This window comes from Pelophylax lessonae (assembly GCF_965119305.1).
Source record: "Pelophylax lessonae genome assembly, chromosome: 3".
NCBI classification, from domain to species: domain Eukaryota; kingdom Metazoa; phylum Chordata; class Amphibia; order Anura; family Ranidae; genus Pelophylax; species Pelophylax lessonae.
Genome location: NC_138770.1, coordinates 607,555,971 through 607,576,543, shown reverse-complemented (window position 1 = coordinate 607,576,543; position 20,573 = coordinate 607,555,971). Strand labels below are relative to the sequence as shown.

At 42.5% G+C, this 20,573-nt stretch overlaps 1 protein-coding gene across 1 annotated transcript in view; it reads right to left on the bottom strand.

Moving 5' to 3' along the window:
- Window positions 1-20,573, bottom strand: part of NVL (nuclear VCP like) — a 118,558-nt gene that overhangs the window by 26,228 nt on the left and 71,757 nt on the right. Inside the window, exons 17-20 of the mRNA XM_082249272.1 lie at window positions 19,902-20,021; window positions 12,052-12,151; window positions 5,231-5,337; window positions 1,680-1,756 (exon numbers count right to left, since the gene is read on the bottom strand). Of these exons, the coding sequence (XP_082105398.1) occupies window positions 1,680-1,756; window positions 5,231-5,337; window positions 12,052-12,151; window positions 19,902-20,021 (404 nt within the window). The remainder of the gene's footprint in view (window positions 1-1,679; window positions 1,757-5,230; window positions 5,338-12,051; window positions 12,152-19,901; window positions 20,022-20,573) is intronic.

The window sequence follows — 20,573 nt, the reverse complement described above, 5'->3', positions numbered from 1 at the left end:
GGAGACAATGCTGTGGGCATGGTACAGGAGACAATGCTGTGGGCATGGTACAAGAGAATGCGGGGCTGCGGGCATACTACAGGAGATGCAGTGCTGCGGGCATTGTATAGGCGTACCATGCCTGCAGCACTGCATCCCTTGTAGTATGTCCGCGGCCCCGCATAATGGCAGGTAGTGTGGCTGTGATTCACTTACCTGTTCCAGAAGCGCTTTAATTTTAAAAATGGCGCCGCCCGGCGGCGGCGCATTTGCAATGACGCGTCGGCGCCATTTTTAAAATTAAAGCGATTCCTGCACGTCGGGTCGGCCGGGGACATTTTTTTTTTTGCTGACTCGAGTATAAGCTGAGGGGGACGTTTTCAGCACAAAAAAACTGTGCTGAAAATCTCGGCTTATACTCAAGTATATACGGTACATAAGATTATGTACTGACTCATGCTGCCCAAGGGTATATGGCTAATCGCATTTCATTTCTCAGAAAAATGTTCAGGCCTTCTCCTGATGTTTGAATCTTCATGAAAGGTTAAATCTTATGAGCAGGGCCTTCCGATTCCTCCTGTATTGAATTGTAACTCTACTGTCTTCTCTCAAACTGTTGGTGCTATATTATTCCTGTATAATTAAAATAATAAAAGCAAATCATAACTCTAAGCGGTGTCCATGAAGCAGTAGGTGTTTGGAAATAAATCACGATATACGATGTTGACGGTATTAATAGAGATCTAAGAGATGATGTAGTCCCTTTCGCTAGAAACGTCATTAGCATACGTTGCTGTCATAGGATCCGGTTTAACAGCCTGTACAAACAGACCGCCCAGGGGTGAGCTGCTCATATTTATCATATGGTTAACTTCAGTAATAATCTACATTTCAAGAAAGTGTATGTCTGGGCAAAATAAATAAAAAAAACAAAAAAAAACAAACAGTACATTTCTGCTATATAGAATACTAGGACACGCACTTTAGGCATTTGTACCGCTATTTTAAAGTGCTGTTACTGGTCTCAGTAAAAGGACAGGCTAAATTCTCAGTGATGCTCCCAGTCTTCAGTGAATGGATAGGCTGCATTCTCAGTGACATCATCATTTTTTTTAATAAATAGGTTGCATTCTCAGTGACATCGCAGTTCTATTGAATGAATAGGCTGCATTCTCTAGGATGTTGGCAGTTTCTGGTAAAAGTATAAGCTACACTCTAAAGGCTGGCCATACATTGTACAATTTTCCTTTATGAAAGCCATATGAGGTCAAACCTAAACACTTAATTTGTATGCAATCAGACAGGCCCTTGCACTACACAGTTAAAAGTAAATCTAAAGAAAATTGAATAGGAAGATTATATAAACGTATGGCTGGCTTTAGTTATAGTAATCCTCTGTAGTGAATAGAAAGGTTGCATTAACAGGGATGTTGGTGATTGAAAATAAATGGATAGGCTCCATTTGCAGAGATGTCATTGGTTTATAGTGTAATGTCACACATTCCTAGAAAATAGAAAGGCTGCATTTGCAATAATGTTATTGGATTATAGTGAATAGATAGGCTGCATTCTCATTGATTTGATCTGTCTCCCCCATCTTTAGTGAAGAGACTACATTTCTAGTGCAAGGAAATTTGGCCTTCAAAAATTAAATCTGCCTCTATCAAAATCATGTTGACAGCTATTATATGACAACTTACGTAAAACAGTCACAATGCTCATCGAAGGCAATCACTTCTAGGTCAACATCAGTTGCAAGGGGTGGCCGAGTTCCATTCTGTAAAGACATCAGAAAAAAAAAAGTACAGTCAATCACTTCTATCACTGGCTTTACATGCCACCTGCATGGAAAAAAACGGGCAACGGGTGTTTGAGAGAAACACAAGTCTTAAGTCTTTGGGTTACACTGCTGCCAACAAGAGGAATGGACATTAGAGAACATAAAACACTGTAGGTCAGCCCCCTACAGCCAGCATGCCCCAGTTTTGTAGCAAAGCAGTATGGAAAGCATGATCATAATAAACACACAATAGGGTAGGACCTGTGCCCTCCAATGGACTTTAAGAAAAGGATTTTACAGCAAGTACAAAGATCAATGGACGTTAAGAAAAGGATATTACAGCAAGTACAAAGATCCTATTTTCTTTATCGTCCATTAGGAGACACAAGAGGTCTTAAACCTTCAGAACATCCAAAATCAGTCCAACTGAGGGGTGGGCAACACAGAAAACAATTTCAAACAGGCCTAATGTGAAAACAGAAAACTGGGGCTGCCTGATGCTCAGAGTCACTTGAAGGACCTTACACCGATGGCATCAGACAAGGCAGAATCGTCCACCTGGTAGCTAGCTTAGTCCTTGGTTTCAAACAAATCAGCCCCTCTAGAGACGGTATTGATTTGTTCCACAATGAAAAATCATTGCATTACAATTTTTTTTTGTGAAATTAGGCAAAAAAGGAACTCCCCTCTCATGCATAAGTGGAGAACAGACAGCTTCTAGTTTTAAAGGCTTGAGCCCAAGTCCAGAGAGTCTGAAACTTCTTCAGAGAAAGGAATGCTCCATCCTGAGAGGTGTCCAGGAACACAGTAAATGCACTAAACAATGATATGGCCACAGTAAGGATTTCAGAGGAACAGAATCCACTTGAACTTCTGTGGTGTTTGAACAATTAGAGAAAAAAGGCCTACAATGCCCCAGCAGATTATTCCTTCAACAGCAGGTGCTCCAAGTATCCCATGATAGGGATACACTGAGAATGCAACAAGGCCAACAATGGAGCCAGCACCTTATTGAACCCCCAAGGTGTAGAAAATAGGCCAAATGACAAGGTAAGAATTGGTAGTGTAGGGGTCCTACAGCAAACCGCAGAAAGCATTTGTGTGCTGGAAAGAAGGGTATACAAGTAAGCATCTTCTATGTCCACAGAAGCCATAAAGTTTCCCTGGTGAAAAAAGGCAATGACAGATCTGGTTGAAACAATCTGGAATTTTTGGGTCCAAATGTAAACATTAAAGGCTTTGAGGTCCAAGATGGGGTGAATGCCCCTTTGGGTTTTGGAAAAGGGTATAGGCTGAAGTAAAACTCTGTTCTGCAGCAGGGACCAGGGCTATGACACCTTGGTCCTGAGCGAGACCAGTAAAGATCTGCCATTCTGTGAAAAGACAGGAAGGTTTTAAGCAATAAACTGAGTAAGACATGAAACTCAAGTTTGTAGCCCTGGGACACCACCTCTTGCAACCAGGCATCTGAATTGCAAGCTACCCAGGCGTCCACAAAGCTCACCAGATGCCCCTCCACACTGGCATGTTGGAGCGTATTTTCATGCAGAGGAAGGCTTATCTAGTGTTTAGAAGACAGGAGAACAGAGTTCTGGAAAAGGCTTCCAAACAATCAGCTGGGTCCCTTAAAAGCAGGTGCATCCTCTAGCAATTTAGTTAGCATTTTGTAAGGTTGGAACGTGGACAATATTACTGTGAAATCAGATAATTTTTTAACAAAACATTGACCAAACAGGTACAAGACTAATAAGCACTTACGAAAGCAAATTATTTTATTAGGCTTCTTCCAGTATCATAATGGAGTCATTGGAAAAGCAGGGGGAAAGGGTAGGTCTTTGCTGCCTTAGAATTTTTCAACAGTCCAAGGCAGAAGGCAGCACTGGTATAAACAGGCTGATTTCTCTAGTTCCAGTGGTGTGCACTGCATAAAAAAGAGCTAAAACAGTCTTCTTTAATTTGGGACTTAATAGCAGCAGAATGTGACTACTCACGGCCAAGCTCATCAGTCATGGGCTGGAGCAACTCAAACTCAGACCGACAGGCTCTGCGGCTGATAGCCACCAAGGCCACCAGTAATTTAGATACAGAGTCTGCTGGAATGAGTGCCCTCTGTGATCAGTCAGGCTCTGTTTTGGTCATAAAGTCTTGTATGACCATGTAAAAACCTCAGTCAAGATGGCCAAAGAAGACTTCAAGGACGAGAGAAACATCTGAGGACAGCATAAACTCTATGGGGTTGATTTACTAAAACTGGAGAGAGTGTAAAATCTGGTGCAGCTCTGCAAAGAACCAATCAGTTTCATGGTTTTATTGTCAAAGCTTAATTAAACAAGCTGCACCAGATTTTGCATTATCCAGTTTTAGTAAATCAGCCCCTATGTGTTTATGTGTGCTGCAAGCAGTGCCACATTTGTTAGAAGAAAAGGGAGCTTGGGTCACCTGGTACAGAGGAATTGTACCCTCCATGACTAGATTTAGACATGCTGCAGCCGCAGAAAAGAAAAAAAAAAAAACTGCTAGTAAAATCACAGGTTTGTCTTTAACCACTTAAGGACCTCCCCGTGTACATTTACTGTGGCAGGGTGACCCTTGAGCGCCAAATCATGTACCTGTAATTGACTGTTTTCATCGGCTCTAGGGGGCGTGCGTGCGTGCCACCAGAGCCGCACTCCCACTGTGATTGGACACAGTGGGAGCCATCCAGCGATCGTTCGAAGGAATGACAGAACAGCGGTCTGCTTATGTAAACAAGGCCAACCGTCGTTCTATCAGACAGGAAGAGAGAGATCTTGTGTTCCTATTAATCAGGAACACGGATCTCTCTCTTCCTGCAGTCAGTCCCCACACAGTTAGAAAGCTCTCCCTAGGAACACTTAACCCTTTGATCGCCCTGATGTTTCTTTGGCATTGATCACTGTATTAGTGCCACTGGTCCCCAAAAAGGGTCACTTAGTGTCAGATTTGACCACCGCAATGTCGCAGTTTCGCTAAAAATCTATCCCTTAGTTTGTAGACGCTAGAATTTTGCGGAAACCAAACAAACACACTTTACGGGATGTTTTTTTTTTTTTTACCAAAAAAAGGGTAGCAGAATACAAATTGGCCTAAACTGATGAAGAAATTTGTTTTTTTTTTACATTTTTTTTATTGGATGTGTTTATAGCAGAAAGTAAAATATATATATATATATATATATATATTTTTTTTTTTTTTTAATTGTCTGTCATTTTTTGTTTATAGCGCAAAAAAATCAAAAGAAAATCGCAGAGGTGATCAAATAGAAAGCTCTATTTGTGGGGAAAAAAGGACATCAATTTTATGTGTGCACAGCGTCGCATGTCTGTGTAACTGTCAGTTAAAGCAAAGCAGTGTCGTATCGCAAGAAATAGTCTGGTAAGGAAGGGAGTAAAACCTTCCATAGATGAATGTTAAATGATGCTTAAAAAAGGTCAAAATTAAGAGTTAAATTACTTTGGTGATGGTTCTTAGGATAGCCAGCCGGTCAGCAGGAGGTGGAAGTCCGACATATAGGGTTTTGTCGAGGCGTCCAGGCCGCAGAATAGCTGGGTCGATGATATCTGCAGAAATGAGATTGGGAACATTTGTGAGACTTGGCAGCCAATGCAATTTTGAGGACCTTTAATTGCACAACTACAAGTCCTACAGTACAATCACACTTCCAGCTTCTAAAAACTGCCACAGTTGCTTCTGGTCCAGCCCGGCAGCATGATGTTTTGCCATAAAATTAGTACCCTGTTCACTTCCAATAAGTATTTCACAGTAAGGCATATAGCACATTTTAGCATGAAAATAATTACACCTAGAAACCAAATAGTTGAAGTTACCATAACTCAAAACTCCTTTGAGCTCCTTTCTCTTGCAGTGTCCTTTGGAGCAACCCTTGCATGCAGGGACTACAGTTGGGTCTCCCTACACCGTGTGCATCAATACACAGCTCCTTGGCTTTGGATGGCAAGGCACTCCCCTGGTCCACCCTCCACAGGCCGCCTGTAGAAAACTACAGCAGGGGGAGGAAACAAGACCAGTTAACTAGCACTAGTAGAGAGCACCACTTGCTGATCTTGATTACAGGAAGTTCCTACACAAAGGAAACGTTTCACACTGGATTGCTGCACACATCTGGAACAAATACACAAAGCACACCAACATTCATGAAAGAAAACACATGCCTCCTATTTAGATAGTATTTGCTTAAAGAGGAAGTAAACTCCCTCTGCAGACATTTACCTATAGGTAAGCCTATCTATAGGTAGTGAAAATATGTCTTAAATGAGTACCCTTTTGGAGATATTTACATGACATACAGCCAGTGACATGCTATTCCTTCCGAACCCTGTGCCGTGAACCGTGGCTCCCGCCTATGTGCGGGAATGACATCATTGCGGCTTCGGCCAATCACAGCGTCAGCGGACTCTGTTGTCAGAAATTTTTCCAAATTTATCAACTTTCAGGAACTTCCATTTGCAGGGGGATGGGGGCAGTTTAACAGGCAAGTTTTCTAGATCTCCCACGTTCCAATTTGCTTTGTTTTATTAACCTGTGCAACAACACTTTGCAACAATGTAAAGTAGTGAATGTACAACTTGTATAACTGTGTAAATTTGCTGTCCCCTCAAAATAACTAAACACACAGCCATTAATGTCTAAACCGCTCGCAACAAAAGTGAACACGTCCCTAAGTGAAAATGTCTAAATTGGGCCCAAAGTGCCAATATTGGGTGGCCACTATTATTTTCCAGCACTGCTTTAACCCTCATGGGCATGGAGTTCACCAGAGCTTCACAGGTTGCCACTGGAGTCTTCTTCCACTCCTCCAAGAGGACAATACGGAGCTGGTGGATGTTAGAGAACTTGCGCTCCTCCACCTTCCGTTTGAGGATTTCCCACAGATGCTCAATAGGGTTTAGGTCTGGAGACATGCTTGGCCAGTCCATCACCTTTACCCTCAGCTTCTTTAGCAAGGCAGTAGTCATCCTGGAGGTGTGTTTTGGGTCATTATGTTGGAATACTGCCCTGCAGCCCAGTCTCTGAAGGGGATCATGCTATGCTTCAGTATGTCACAGTACATGTTGGCATTCATGGTTCCCTCAATGAACTGTAGCTCCCCAGTGCCAGCAACACTCATGCAGCCCCAGACCATGACACTCCCACCACCATGCTTGACTGTAGGCAAGACACACTTGTCTTTGTACTCCTCACCTTGTTGCTGCCACACACGCTTGACACCATTTGAACCAAATAAGTTTATCTTGGTCTCATCAGACCACAGGACATGGTTCCAGTAACCCATGTCCTTAGTCAGCAGGAAACAATTTGTGGGCTTTCTTGTGCATCATCTTTAGAAGAGGCTTCCTTCTGGGATGACCATGAGCCATGCAGACCAATTTGATGCAGTATGCGGCGTACGGTCTGCGCACTGGCAGGCTGACCCCCCACCTCTTCAACCTCTGCAGCAATGTTGACAGCACTCCTACGTCTATTTCCCAAAGACAACCTCTGGATATGATGCTGAGCATGTGCACTCAACTTCTTTGGTTGACCATGGCGAGGCCTGTTCTGAGGGGAACCTGTCCTGTTAAACCGCTGCATGGTTTTGGCCACGGTGCTGCAGCTCGGTTTCAGGGTCTTGGCAATCTTTTTATAGTTTTTTATAGCCTAGGCCATCTTTATGTAGAGCAACAATTCTTTTTTTCAGATCCTCAGAGAGTTCTTTGCCATGAGGTGCCATGTTGAACTTCCAGTGACCAGCATGAGAGAGTGAGAGCGATAACACCAAAATTTAACACACCTGCTCCCCATTCACATCTGAGATCTTGTAACACTAATGAGTCACATGACACTGGGGAGGGAAAATGGCTAATTTGGCCCACTTTGGACATTTTCACTTAGGGGGTGTACTCCCTTTTGTTGCCAGCAGTTTAGACATTAATGGCTGTGTTTTGAGTTGTTTTAAGGGGACAGATGTACACTCACTACACTACTGTTCGTCACATGAAAAGGTATAATGAAATATTTACCAAAATGTGAGGGGTGTACTCACTTTTGTGAGATACTGTGTGTATATATTATATATATACACACACACACACAAGATATTACCTAGGTTTGCAAAGGCATTTCGTGCACACAGAGTGAAATCTTATCCTCTGTGACTTTTGAGGAATTCATTTAAATTACATTTTTTTGTACTTGGAGTTCAGCTTTATTAACTGGAGCCTGAAGTCGTATCACAGCATTTACAGGTCATCGTGAGCCAGGACAACACCAAACGAACAATGTCCTTTTCCAGAGCAAACAGCAGCTACTGGAATTCAGCCTTATCTAATCACTCAGGAACTAGTCTCCTCTTTAAAGCAACCCAGCCTGACATGCAGAGGGTCATGTTCACTGCATGATATGCTTGCGCAGGTATAGGTATCATTATAACTGGAATGTCAGTGAGAAAGGTGAAGCCTGGGCAAGTGTCAGAAAAATCAAAGCACTCCAAACACTGCTATCTTTGTGCAAACAGGACTAAAAGTAGCAAGAGGTGAAGAATTCTCCAAACAGACTTCACATTTCATCAAAGCAATGCTTACACCCTATGGGTTATGAAAGTGTAATAGGATTAGTACATTTCCTGGATGTGCTGTGTACTGTGTAAATATTCTGCAGCATTTCAGAGGGTACATAAAGCCATCTATGGAATTTGCACTCTTAACATTCCACTCACACTCATAAAATCCTCTACACTGTCAAGTGTTAGACGTCAATTAACCTATTCATGTTTTGGGCTTCATAAGAACACACACACACACGTGATTCTTCTTTTATGGGTAGGGGGTGAGTGCGCTGCTTGTGCTGTGATTAGTCACAGCAAAAGCCGATCAGCAGGCGCTGGCCAATGGATGTCCTGCTGATTACCCAGGAGAACAGAACAGAGCTCTGCCTATGTAAATAATGCAGAGCTCTCTCGTCAGTGGGGATATGCTGGATTTTGTTTCCCCTCAAAGCAGGGATTAAAAACCAGCACATCCCTTAGTGAAAGCACCACATAAAACACAAAAAACTCTGGTTAGGCAAACATTTAACCCTCTGATCGCCCTAGATGTTTAACCCCTTCCCAGCCAGTGTCATTAGTACAGCAACAGTGCATATTTTTAACACTGATTACTGTCACCGGTTTCCACAAAGTGTCAGTGTCAGATTGTCTGTGGCAAAAATTACAGTTTTATATCTTTATGTTTAAAGCCTGAAATGTGGCAAAAGGTCGCAAAGTTCAAGGGGGCTGAATAATTTCGCAAGGCACTGTACTTCTGGAAATGTCAGATGGCTGCTGTGGTTTCACTATGCCACTACAGATACAAATTAGCGACACAGCGTCTGGAGGGTGCTACGACAATGTGCAGCAGGGAATCAGGCATCAGACACTGCCAGAAGTGTGTCAAATATTATTAGTATTCTTTGCCCAACATAGCTCTGAAAGAGGAAAGCCACGGGTGGTGGGACGGATGTTAGTCCTCTTTTTTTACACTGCGGCGGAGTTGCTTTAGGAAAAACTATAACTTTCCACATCTCTTCTCACAATCAATCAAAACTTGCATTATCATTACAGATCTCAGATGATGAGAAAACTCTTCCTCCAGCTGCTTTAGCCAGCCCACAGCCTGGTGGTGTTTACACCGGTTATTGTTCCAGCACCTCTGGGCCTGCGTGTGACAGCATGGTCACAGAATATGGCCACCCACAGGTCATGATGTGGCCAGCCGGTCCTATAGTTAAAGAGACATCTACAATGATATGATACTGCACAGGGTTCAGTTTAGGTCCCTTTCACACTTTGTGCGATTTGTCCTGCTAATTGGGACTGCAAAGTCGCATGACAAGTCATACCCAATGGTTTCCAATATCTGTGCGACTTCAAGTCACAGGGACTTCAAAGTAGTCCTTGCACTACTTTGGTCCATAGACCTCAAGATTACATAGGCATTGCTTCCTTAGCCTTGCTGACATCTAAATAAAGAATACAGAGGGTCTTGAGCGGTTGGGTCATTCCCTTTTCTTCTGTGATGAACATTTGCCCTATTTGTTCCTGGGCTGCCTTTTGATCATCTCCAGACCACTAGGACTTCTTTGTTGACTCCCCAGTATCTTAGGCTTCATGCACAATGGGCATTTGTTCAGCCCCTCTAAATGCCTTCTTGACAAAAAAGCTTTAACATAAAGCACTTTGTGCCCATGTTGACAAGGACCTCTTCCCCACAATCCTGGCCGGTGGTTGTAGGAGACTGAAGGCGGGGGGCTTACCAGAATCTGGAAGTCCCCCCTTTAACAAGGTGTCTCTCAGATCCCACTCCACCCCCCAGGGGGCGGGATTTGGGGGAATCTTCCAGATTCCAATAAGCACCCTGACTGCAGACCCCCACAGCCCCCAGCCAGGGTTGTGGGGAAGAGGCCCATGTTTTGCATTCTCTGATAAAACGAGGTGAAGGCAGGACAGTGACATCACGCTCTCCACCTTGTCCAATCTGAATGCGTTGCATTCATTCAGAGAATGCAAAAAATTCCCTGAATGGCACCCAAAGGCAAGCAGCCAAACTTCTGTATTCATACTGCTTCAAGCCTGCTGCTCAGCATGGGATCCGGAAGCAAGTGGAGTATATTAAGGCAGTAGTGTCTACCTCAGCGATTTCCAGATTTCAGGCAGGTATGGTATTATACATTGGTCCAAGCTGGACCAATGTAACTAGAGATATACTATGCCTGGAATTCTTCTTTGAAGACTTAATACCCTAGAGCAGCCTCTCTTAACCAGGGTTCCAAAGAACCCTTAAGGTTTCTTCAGAGGTTTCTAGGGGCTTCTTGAGCAATTTCTACCTCTCAAATACATAACCACTGAAACCAATGGTCTTTTTTGCTATTTGTAAGGGGCGATTCTTCCTGCTAATAACAAATGTAAGGATCATTTTTCCCAATAACCATCACATTAAAAAAAAAACACAAGCTGTGGATAAAAGTAGGTGTTAGCAGGTGTTCCTTGAGACTAGAAAGTTTTTTCAAGGGTTACTTTATGTTAAAAAGGTTGAGAAAGCCTAACCTAGAACAATGAGCTGTCCTAGATCCATATGAAACAGGATGCCAAATGTGTCCGCTGCTATACAGACATCAGAACCTTTACACATACTGTATGCTTATGAATTATATTAATTGACCTTGAACATTGTTTTGTGGCAATTTCTTCAATTGCCTGCTCTGACCTGTATATTTTATTATATAATCACGATCGTACAAGACAAAACATATAACCACATTCCATCAAATAATTACGGTAATTCATCTGTTGCAGTAAGGCACCAGTACAGACGTGTCTCTGCCTCTCCCTGGTAAAAATTCAAATTCAGATATAACAAATTCCTAGACTATGACTTTCAGGAGCGGAGAACATAACGATACAGGCCAAAAGGTAAGACTAAAAATAAAACTGGGACTGGCTGAATATTAATCAGAGTGTGGCTGTTACAAGGACATGTTGGGAGAATTTTCCATCGATCAGTGGCGGGTATCGCTGTCATAGTACAATGTCTGATGGGGAGGGATGATTGTTTGTGTGGATGGATTTAACTGTCCATCAGTCTACTGGCTGAATTAAGAAAACAAAACAAAAAAACCCCCAAAAAAAACAATCAGGCCTTGATCACGATTGTTCTCTCTGTGAGGATTAGTACCAACAGCCTACACCACTAACCTTATCCTTCTGCATTGACCCAGCAGAGCTTACCTTGCATGTTCAGTGTGTGGCATGCTGTGCACTGCTGGAAAGACAAACTGCATTGAGGCCAACTGCATTGTGCCTGCATGTTTGCTGCACTGAAATGGCCCCTGGGCAGGGACAGAAATAAGATGCTGCGCTGATCCAAAGTTACCAGAGGATGTCTGCAGAGGCTACTTTCTGTCCAGATAAAACCATTTTGGGGGACAAGGCCAAAGATCCCTGCACTCGCACAACTGTCAAACTGGGAGCAGCTGCCCTGCAGCTGCTGCATCCCAATTTATTTGGACAAGACTGCCTGAACGGGGATGCACGGAACACCTGTGCACCCCCATGTGGGTAAACACAGCCCTCATGAACGAGGCATAAGCCTTAATTTTTTAACAGTCACAGCCTAGAGTTTTTTTTTTCATACAGGCACAGTAACTGAATACCAGTTCAACCCAACTGCCTCTGTTTCTGGAAGTGTAATGTGTTGGAAGATTGAGCCGATTTCTCTTCATTATCGGCGCTTGCAGCTCACCTGGACGGTTAGTGGCAGCCATGATAAAAACCTGACGTCTACTTTCCAATCCATCCATCTCGGTGAGCAACTGATTAACAACTCTCACACTGGCTCCCGACTACAAGAGAAGAGGAAAAAGAAAAAGAGAAAAATACATTTAAATCTGTCCAGACAGATGACACTTAGAATAACAGCAACGCAGCCCCATTATGCAGCATCAAACGTGCAAACATTCTCGAATCCGAATACTGCAATGTGTAGTTGCTGGCACAAATCTTTTCTATAATAACCAACAGCCATAAAAGTCTCTCACCCATCCTAGAAAAGAAAATTCACACAATTACACTACTGCACCTGAACATTCTTGGCCTATCGACAGTCTGATGGGGTAAATAGGGAGACTTTCAGCATGTACCACAGATACTCTGAGGCACAGCAAGCATGCCGTCTGGCAAAAAATTGGAATTACACATTTTTAGGAATATCTATTTTGGCACTTTCAAAGTAAATTACCTTTTGTCCTCCCCCGACCCAAAAGTAATCAAATCTTCTGCATACGTATGCTTAATTCTGCAGACCTGCAGTCTTTCACAATGCTTACATTCTTCTATAAAATTGTATTTTGTTCTTTGCAACGGACGTGTCTGTACATTGAATCCTAACGCTTCTATGGAACTGTCACCCAAGTGACATAGCCTCATAGAAGTCTTAAAGGGTTCTACCACCCAGTTGCGACCAGTGCAGAAAGGCCAAGGGCCGCAGGATAAAGTAAACATCTGGAGATAAAGAAAAAAAAGAAAAGAATAAGGGGTCTTTCACACGGTCCGCCTCCGTAGGCAGATCCGTGCTGCTCAGTAGGGGATCATAAACACAGATCCCCACTGAGCAGGAAGGTGACATCTCCCTCTCCGCTCTGTGTGTAAAGAGGGAGATGTCAGAGCCCCATGCATCTCTATAGGGGAATCGGATGAGAGCGGACCGCCTGTCCGCTCTCATCCGATCCCCTGGACGGATGGAAAATAGGGTTTCCATCCGTCCGGATTTCACGGACAGGATCGGATGCGGATGGCAGCGGGTGTCAGTGGACACGTCTCCGCTGACATCCGCTGCCCCATAGGGATGCATGGGGGATCCAATCAGATCGGCCTAAAAAAGTGACAGGTGGATCTGATCGGATCGCTCGTGTGAAAGGGGGCTAAGTGCACTTTCTTTGAAAGTGGATTTATCTTTTAATCATGTCAACTACTGTGCAAACACAATAAAAATGCTGATAAAGCTGTAACATAGCCATCATTTTGCACTGAAGTATCAATATCAGTAGGAGACAGGATCACATTACAATCATTGGGAGATCCTTTATGTAATTATTTCACGGGACAATAACCCTTGGTTGATATACAATACTTCTCCCTCTCCCTCCCCCCCAGCAGTCATTTGGGACACTTCACAGGATCCAGAAGACTGCGGGATCATTTACAACATGTAGCATGGCACGCACATGCGCAGTGGGCACCCGGCTGTGAAGCCGCAAGCTCTCACAGCCAGGTGCCCACAGTTGAGATGGCGATAAAAGAAAACCGAGAGAAGTGACTGCTCGTGTGAGCACATCATCCTGGGACAGGGGCGTGTGCGTTTATTAAAAATCAGCAGCTACATTTTTTGTAGCTGCTGACTCTTAACACACACAACGACTGGAGCTCCGCTTTAAGCATTGCAGACTTTAGTTCCGCTTCAATAGAAAAACGAAATGCCACATCTAGGGACTGGTAATCTGCAATAAAAATAAATGGTTTTGGGTATAGAAAGGCTTAGACTTAAGAGCTTTTTTAGGGGGAAAAAAACATCCATTTCCTGCATAGGGGATTTGTACCATGGCTTGTGTACATTACATTTTTTATAATCTGTCATATAATCTATCATACTGCCGAACCTTGTAAAAAAAATTCTTTAAAAAATGACATAAATTACTTGACATTCTATCCACCAAGATAGGTAAAGAAACAGAACAAAAAGTTCTAAGTCAAATACAAATCTTTGCAGCACACTGCTGCAAACATTAGCCTAAGTTACATGCTTCAGCTTCAATTAACTTTTGTTTCCTATCCTTTAATCAGTATACTATAGCCTGCATTGTATGCCATTATGCCGATTACAAAAAAAAAAAAAAGCAAGGTCTGTTTAAACTTCCTGCTCATAGAAAAGACATTTTCCTAAGATGGTGTTTGCAGTTCTAACCTCCCAGCTGTATGTAAATGGATACTACAATGCAAAGGGTGTGGCCTCAAACAGACAATGTATACCCACTTTGTGTACAAAAAAAAAATGTAATGTGTGTATGTGTGATATATTACACACACACACACATACATTATATATATATATATATATATATATATATATATATACATATTACACACACACACACACACACACACACACACATATACAATTGTGCTCATAAGTTTACACACCCTGGCAGAATTTATGATTTCTTGGCCATTTTTCAGAGAATATGAATGATAACACAAAAACTTTTCTTTCACTCATGGTTAGTGTTTGGCTGAAGCCATTTATTATTAATCAACTGTGTTTACTCTCTTTAAATCATAATGACAACAGAAACTACCCAAAAGACCCTGATCAAAAGTTTACATAACCAGTTCTTAATACCGTGTATTGCCCCCTTTAACACTAATAACTGCTTGAAGTCTTTTGTGGTATTTGTGGATGAGGCTCTTTATCTTCTCAGATGGTACAGTTCCTGTAAATTCTTGGGCTGTCTTGCATGAACTGAACGTTTGAGATCTCCCCAGAGTGGCTCAATGATATGGAGGTCAGGAGACTGAGATGGCCACTCCAGAACCTTCAATTTATTCTGCTGTAGCCAATGACCGGTCGACTTGGGGCCTTGTGTTTAGGATCATTGTCATGTTGGAATGTACAAGTACATCCCATGCGCAGCTTCCAGGCTGATGAATGCAAATTTTCCTCCAATATTTTTTGATACCATACTGCATTCATCTTGCCATCAATTCTGACCAAATTCCCTGTCCCTTCGTAGCTCACACATCCCTAAAACATCAGCTATTCACCTCAGTGTTTCACAGTAGGACCTTATATCATGGGCCTTGTTGACTCCTCTCCAAATGTAGCGCTTATGGTGGTGGTCGAAAGCTCAATTTTGGTCTCATCACTCCAAATGACATTGTGCCAGAAGGTTTGAGCATTTGATAGTGTTGAATGGGACCTCCGGCTGGTCCTGACCAAATTTGGCTTTGGTACACAGTTCATAACCTGGGTACTCCTTCTTTACAGTGCACCAACTGCATCCATAAGAGTACTGGACAGGGTCTCACCTTCATTTGCTTTGGGCAGAGGTACTAGGCAGGGCTGCCCCTTATCTCCACTGCTCTTGCCGCTGAACAGTTAGCTATCCTTATACGAGTAAACCCTCTAATCAAGGGGTTTTGCTACGGCGAAATTCACACAAAAAACAATGCTGTATGCTGACATTTTACTAATGCTAGGGGATACGACCCTGTCACTGCAAGCAGTCATGTCATGAGTCCTTAAATTTGGCCAACACTCCTGACTAACCATTAACTGGACCAAATCAGCACTGCTCCTACTGGATGGAGATTCCACACAACCAATTGATCCCACTTGTCCCATACCCAAGTCCCAAAATCAAGTACTTAGGGATTTGTGTGACTTCTTTTCCTTTACAGTATGGCTCACTGAATATTTCCCCCCTAATGAACAAATTCAAAGATAAAATAAAAATATGGAATTGACATTTTCAGTTGCTGGTAAAACCAACCTTATCAAAATGATACGGATGCCCCAGCTGCTCTACCCACTACACAACTCCCCTACTATTTTTCCTTTAAAAACGTTTAGAATAGTGAATTCAATTTGTAGAACTCCGTTATAGGGAAAGTGCACACCGAGAATCAAACTGGAGCAATTACAACTGCCCAAGGGAGGGGGGCCTTGCCCTTCCTAACCCCTAGCTCTATTATATAGCAGTGCAATAGCAGCAGCTTATAGGCCCCAGGTTTGTTCCTACACAAGTTGCTGAAGGCCGCATCCTGTCCACGACCCAGGTTATGCTTGCCCTTATCCAGAGAGACTCAGTCTCAGAGGGTCTTGAGGCCCTTGGCTTTGCTAAACCTAATAAGCTCCTACTGATGTAAAACCTCATTCAAAAAATATGGAACAAAGCCAAACACTTACAAAATGTCACCAGATATACGAAGTATAGTCCAATATGGCACAATGATAATTATCTAAAACCTTGCCAAGTTAGTCATTGGTGCTCGGTGGAAGATGTATGGGATAGATATTCTTGTCCCAGATCTTTAGGGATGGAGTTCTGCTACCTTTTGCCTCTCTGCAGGCCACATACTCGTTACCTGCACATATATATTTTTACTATTTGCAATTGTGGCATGCAGTCAGGGCACAAGGGGACATGCGGGAATGGGATCTATCTCCCACCCCTATATTTAATCTGACTCAAATGGCTGAAAGCTCTAAAGGTTTTATTTCACAATGCTATAGTATGTTACTGTCTGAATTCCACAAGGGCTATCCTAGCAAGTCAGCGTCACTCTGGTAGAGAGACCTGGGACCAAGGATGGGGGACCAATGGGAGGAGGCACATCAGGGTGTGGTAACCTGCTCTTTAAATGTGGTACAGAAGCTCTCTCAACTATATATTCTCCTACGATCTCAATACACTTCCTTAAGGCTTTACAAGATTGGTTCTGTGCCATATCCTAGTTGCCATAGATGTAAAAGGGACCACAATGATTTAATCCATCTACTATGGCGTTGCCCTAAACTACATCTATATTGGAGGCAGGTTATAGGCACATTAAATATGGAATTTAGGGTAAAAATCCTATTAAACCCTAAACGCTGTCTCCTCAATGTTCTAGAGCAGTGTTTCTCAACTCCGATCCTCAGGGCACACTACCAGGTCAGATTTAAAGTATTACCTTGGGGAGATGCAGAATAGAATATTGCAATCACTGAGCAGCAAATTATATCACCTGTGATGTATTTCAGTTTTCTTGCAAACCTGGCCTGTTAGTGTGCCCTGAGGACCGGAGTTGAAACGCTGTTCTAGAGGTTATCATGGAGGATGAACATCCTAGGATAGCAGTAGGAAGGGCCCTATTTCATGCCCTGTAGGTTACTTTGATGTGGTAGTCCCCAGATCCCCCTACACACAAGTCCTAGGTGTCCAGGCTTTGCTTCTGGAAAACCATATTTGTAAACGTCTGGTAGCACCGCCAAGTTTGAAAAGTTGTGGGGACTATGTTTGGACTAATGGGTATATGGTAAAAAGGCGCTGGTAATCTTTAAAGTGCTGTGTATAAATACTTATAAAAATAACTTAAAATCTTTATCACAAAGTATAAAAGCTTCAATAGTGCACTATAGCTTAAATAATTAATAAAGTGCAAGTGTTATCAAACTTCCGTGCAAAAAAATTTTTTTGAACCAGTGCTTACTTGTGCATCCACAAAGGATCAGTAACACCGCAAAACTGGTGCATGTATTGAATCAATGTTCAATCAATAACTATAGTGCTCACAAATTTAAAGTGTTAAAAGTGATAAAAAGTGCTTTATAAATAATTATATTCTAGTCCAAGTCAATTCATGCAAAAAGATTATCAATTCAATCGCTTGGATCTTTGGTGCTTCAGGTGAAGGGGAGTGTCACTCGTTGCCTCTTACCAGATGGGGGTCCTTGCGACCTGCCCCTAACGCCTGTGATCCCTTTATTTAGGTGGATTAAACCTTTAATCGGCTCCTTTCTCCAGAGTATCCTTCTCCTTACTCCTATTCGTGCGTTACTCGTACATATGGAGATACGGTCCGCATGTATAAAGATTTTGTTGTGCCCTCCTGGCACTGGGCAATTTGTATAGATTGCTTGCGGGTATCAGGAAAAGAGTCCTCCAAGGATCTGCAGTATCCCCTTTGTGTCTCCTATTTCCCTGCTCGCATACGGCGGTCGGCTTGCGTTTCAGCCTGTGTATCAAAAAGCCCTTACTTCCTGCTTCCGGGTATTAGCAGTGACCACAATGCATTTCGCTTGTCTATGCGTCATCAGTCATCACCGCCTGATGATGCATAGACAAGCGAAATGCATTGTGGACACTGCTAATACCCGGAAGCAGGAAGTAAGGGCTTTTTGATACACAGGCTGAAACGCAAGCCGACCGCCGTATGAGAGCAGGGAAATAGGAGACACAAAGGGGATACTGCAGATCCTTGGAGGACTCTTTTCCTGATACCCGCAAGCAATCTATACAAATTGCCCAGTGCCAGGAGGGCACAACAAAATCTTTATACATGCGGACCGTATCTCCATATGTACGAGTAACGCACGAATAGGAGTAAGGAGCAGCAGGATACTCTGGAGAAAGGAGCCGATTAAAGGTTTGATCCACCTAAATAAAGGGATCACAGGCGTTGGGGGTCCTTGCGACCTGCCCCTATCTGGTAAGAGGCGACGAGTGACACTCCCCTTCACCTGAAGCACCAAAGATCCAAGCGATTGAATTGATAATCTTTTTGCATGAATTGACTTGGACTAGAATATAATTATTTATAAAGCACTTTTTATCACTTTAACACTTTAAATTTGTGAGCACTATAGTTATTGATTGAACATTGATTCAATACATGCACCAGTTTTGCGGTGTTACTGATCCTTTGTGGATGCACAAGTAAGCACTGGTTCAAAAAATTTTTTTTGCACGGAAGTTTGATAACACTTGCACTTTATTAATTATTTAAGTTATATTGCACTATTGAAGCTTTTATACTTTGTGATAAATATTTTAAGTTATTTTTATAAGTATTTATACACAGCACTTTAAAGATTACCAGCGCCTTTTTACCATATACCCATTACCTATTTATTGTTAGTTAACAATTAAAAGGGCAGCAGGTTTTAACATCTTTTAATTAGGGCTGGGCGCCTTCACAACCTTTTTACTCACTATGTTTGGACTCCCCGGGTCTCAGCCCACAGGAACTGGTATACCAGAGATTATTCTGCTGTCCGAATAGACCATAGGATTCTGATATTTGCTTTATTTGGATAGATATTTGCGACTTTGATAAGCTCAAGGAGGGGTGGTGTCAGGGTGGAGATGTGCCTACAATTTTTGCTAGGTGTACGTGGATACGAACACCAGTATTTGACAATGTGTCTGTGATCAATGTTCTTGGATTTGTAAGTTACTGCATCCTTTATTGTATTGTCTGTTATATTGGACTGTTAAGATGCCTGTTTATTACAATAAACATTTTCCTGATTTAAAAAAAAAAAAAAAAAAATGTCTGCATAAAATAAAAATATATTAAGTACATCGCTCCAATACATCTCCCCCATGGTTTATCAATTTAAAACAGTGCAAGTACAGCAAAATACCCGTTAATCTGCAAGAAATCCAGTGAGCGCCTAAATTCCTGTTTGAACTTACAACACCATGCCTTTCATGGAAATCCCAAGAAGCCTGCTGGACCACAGAACACAATGTACTGTATGCCCATAGAGGTTTTCTTTCCTTCTACATTCATTGATTTCTTTTCTAGCAAAACAATGCTGCTGCCCACACTCATTATGTAGGGAAAGGGATCCTGGGAGATTTAGTTCTGGGGGTATACCTATGTCAATAGGAAATTATCTCCCAGTAGGTGCCACATTGTGTTTGTCTATTGTTGTGACTTAGATGAGGATCAGATCACATTATATGGCAAAATTACTGCAGAAAACCACTGTAGATCATATCTTGCAGCTTTATGAAGAACAGTATATTTGTGCTACAAATAAAAACTTACCTCATGGCCCGACCTTCGTGGACACAAGGCGTCAATTTCATCAAAAAATATAACGCAGGGGGAGGAGTTTGAAGCCCTTTGGAAAACCTGCCGAACAGCTCGCTCGCTTTCACCAACGTACTGAAATGAAAACAAGCAGATTGAAAGCATAAACACTGGCTGGCTTATTTCAGAAGGAAATGGGGAATAAATACTGCATACAACTCCACCAACACCAAATATACATATTTTAGGCAGCTAGTGACTGGCTAGACACCACTCATAACATAGGCTTCTGCTCCTGGCTGTCGGGTGACAGATTAGAGTTGGTTCAGGCTCCCACAAATAAGTTTACAGGGGAACATTTGGCTGCACACCAAGCGTTCCAGCATCCAGACATCATGTGAATCAAAGCCTCTCCTGGAACGTCTACCCCAGATGCCTTTCATCCCAGGTCAGGCTTAAATGTAGAGATCTACAAAAACCTTGTGCATGTGCCTGGAACAATAACACATTTACTACTACTAAGCTGCAACAGTCAGTGTGCAGCTAATTTTGTTTTTTGCACGCTTTTTTTTTTTAGGCCTCTGCTGGTGACTTGAAAGGTACATTTTACCTGGTTGCAGACTGTTACTGCACCAAGCACAATTATTTCATTTTCAAAAAACATAATATCATCCACGTTCAGACACT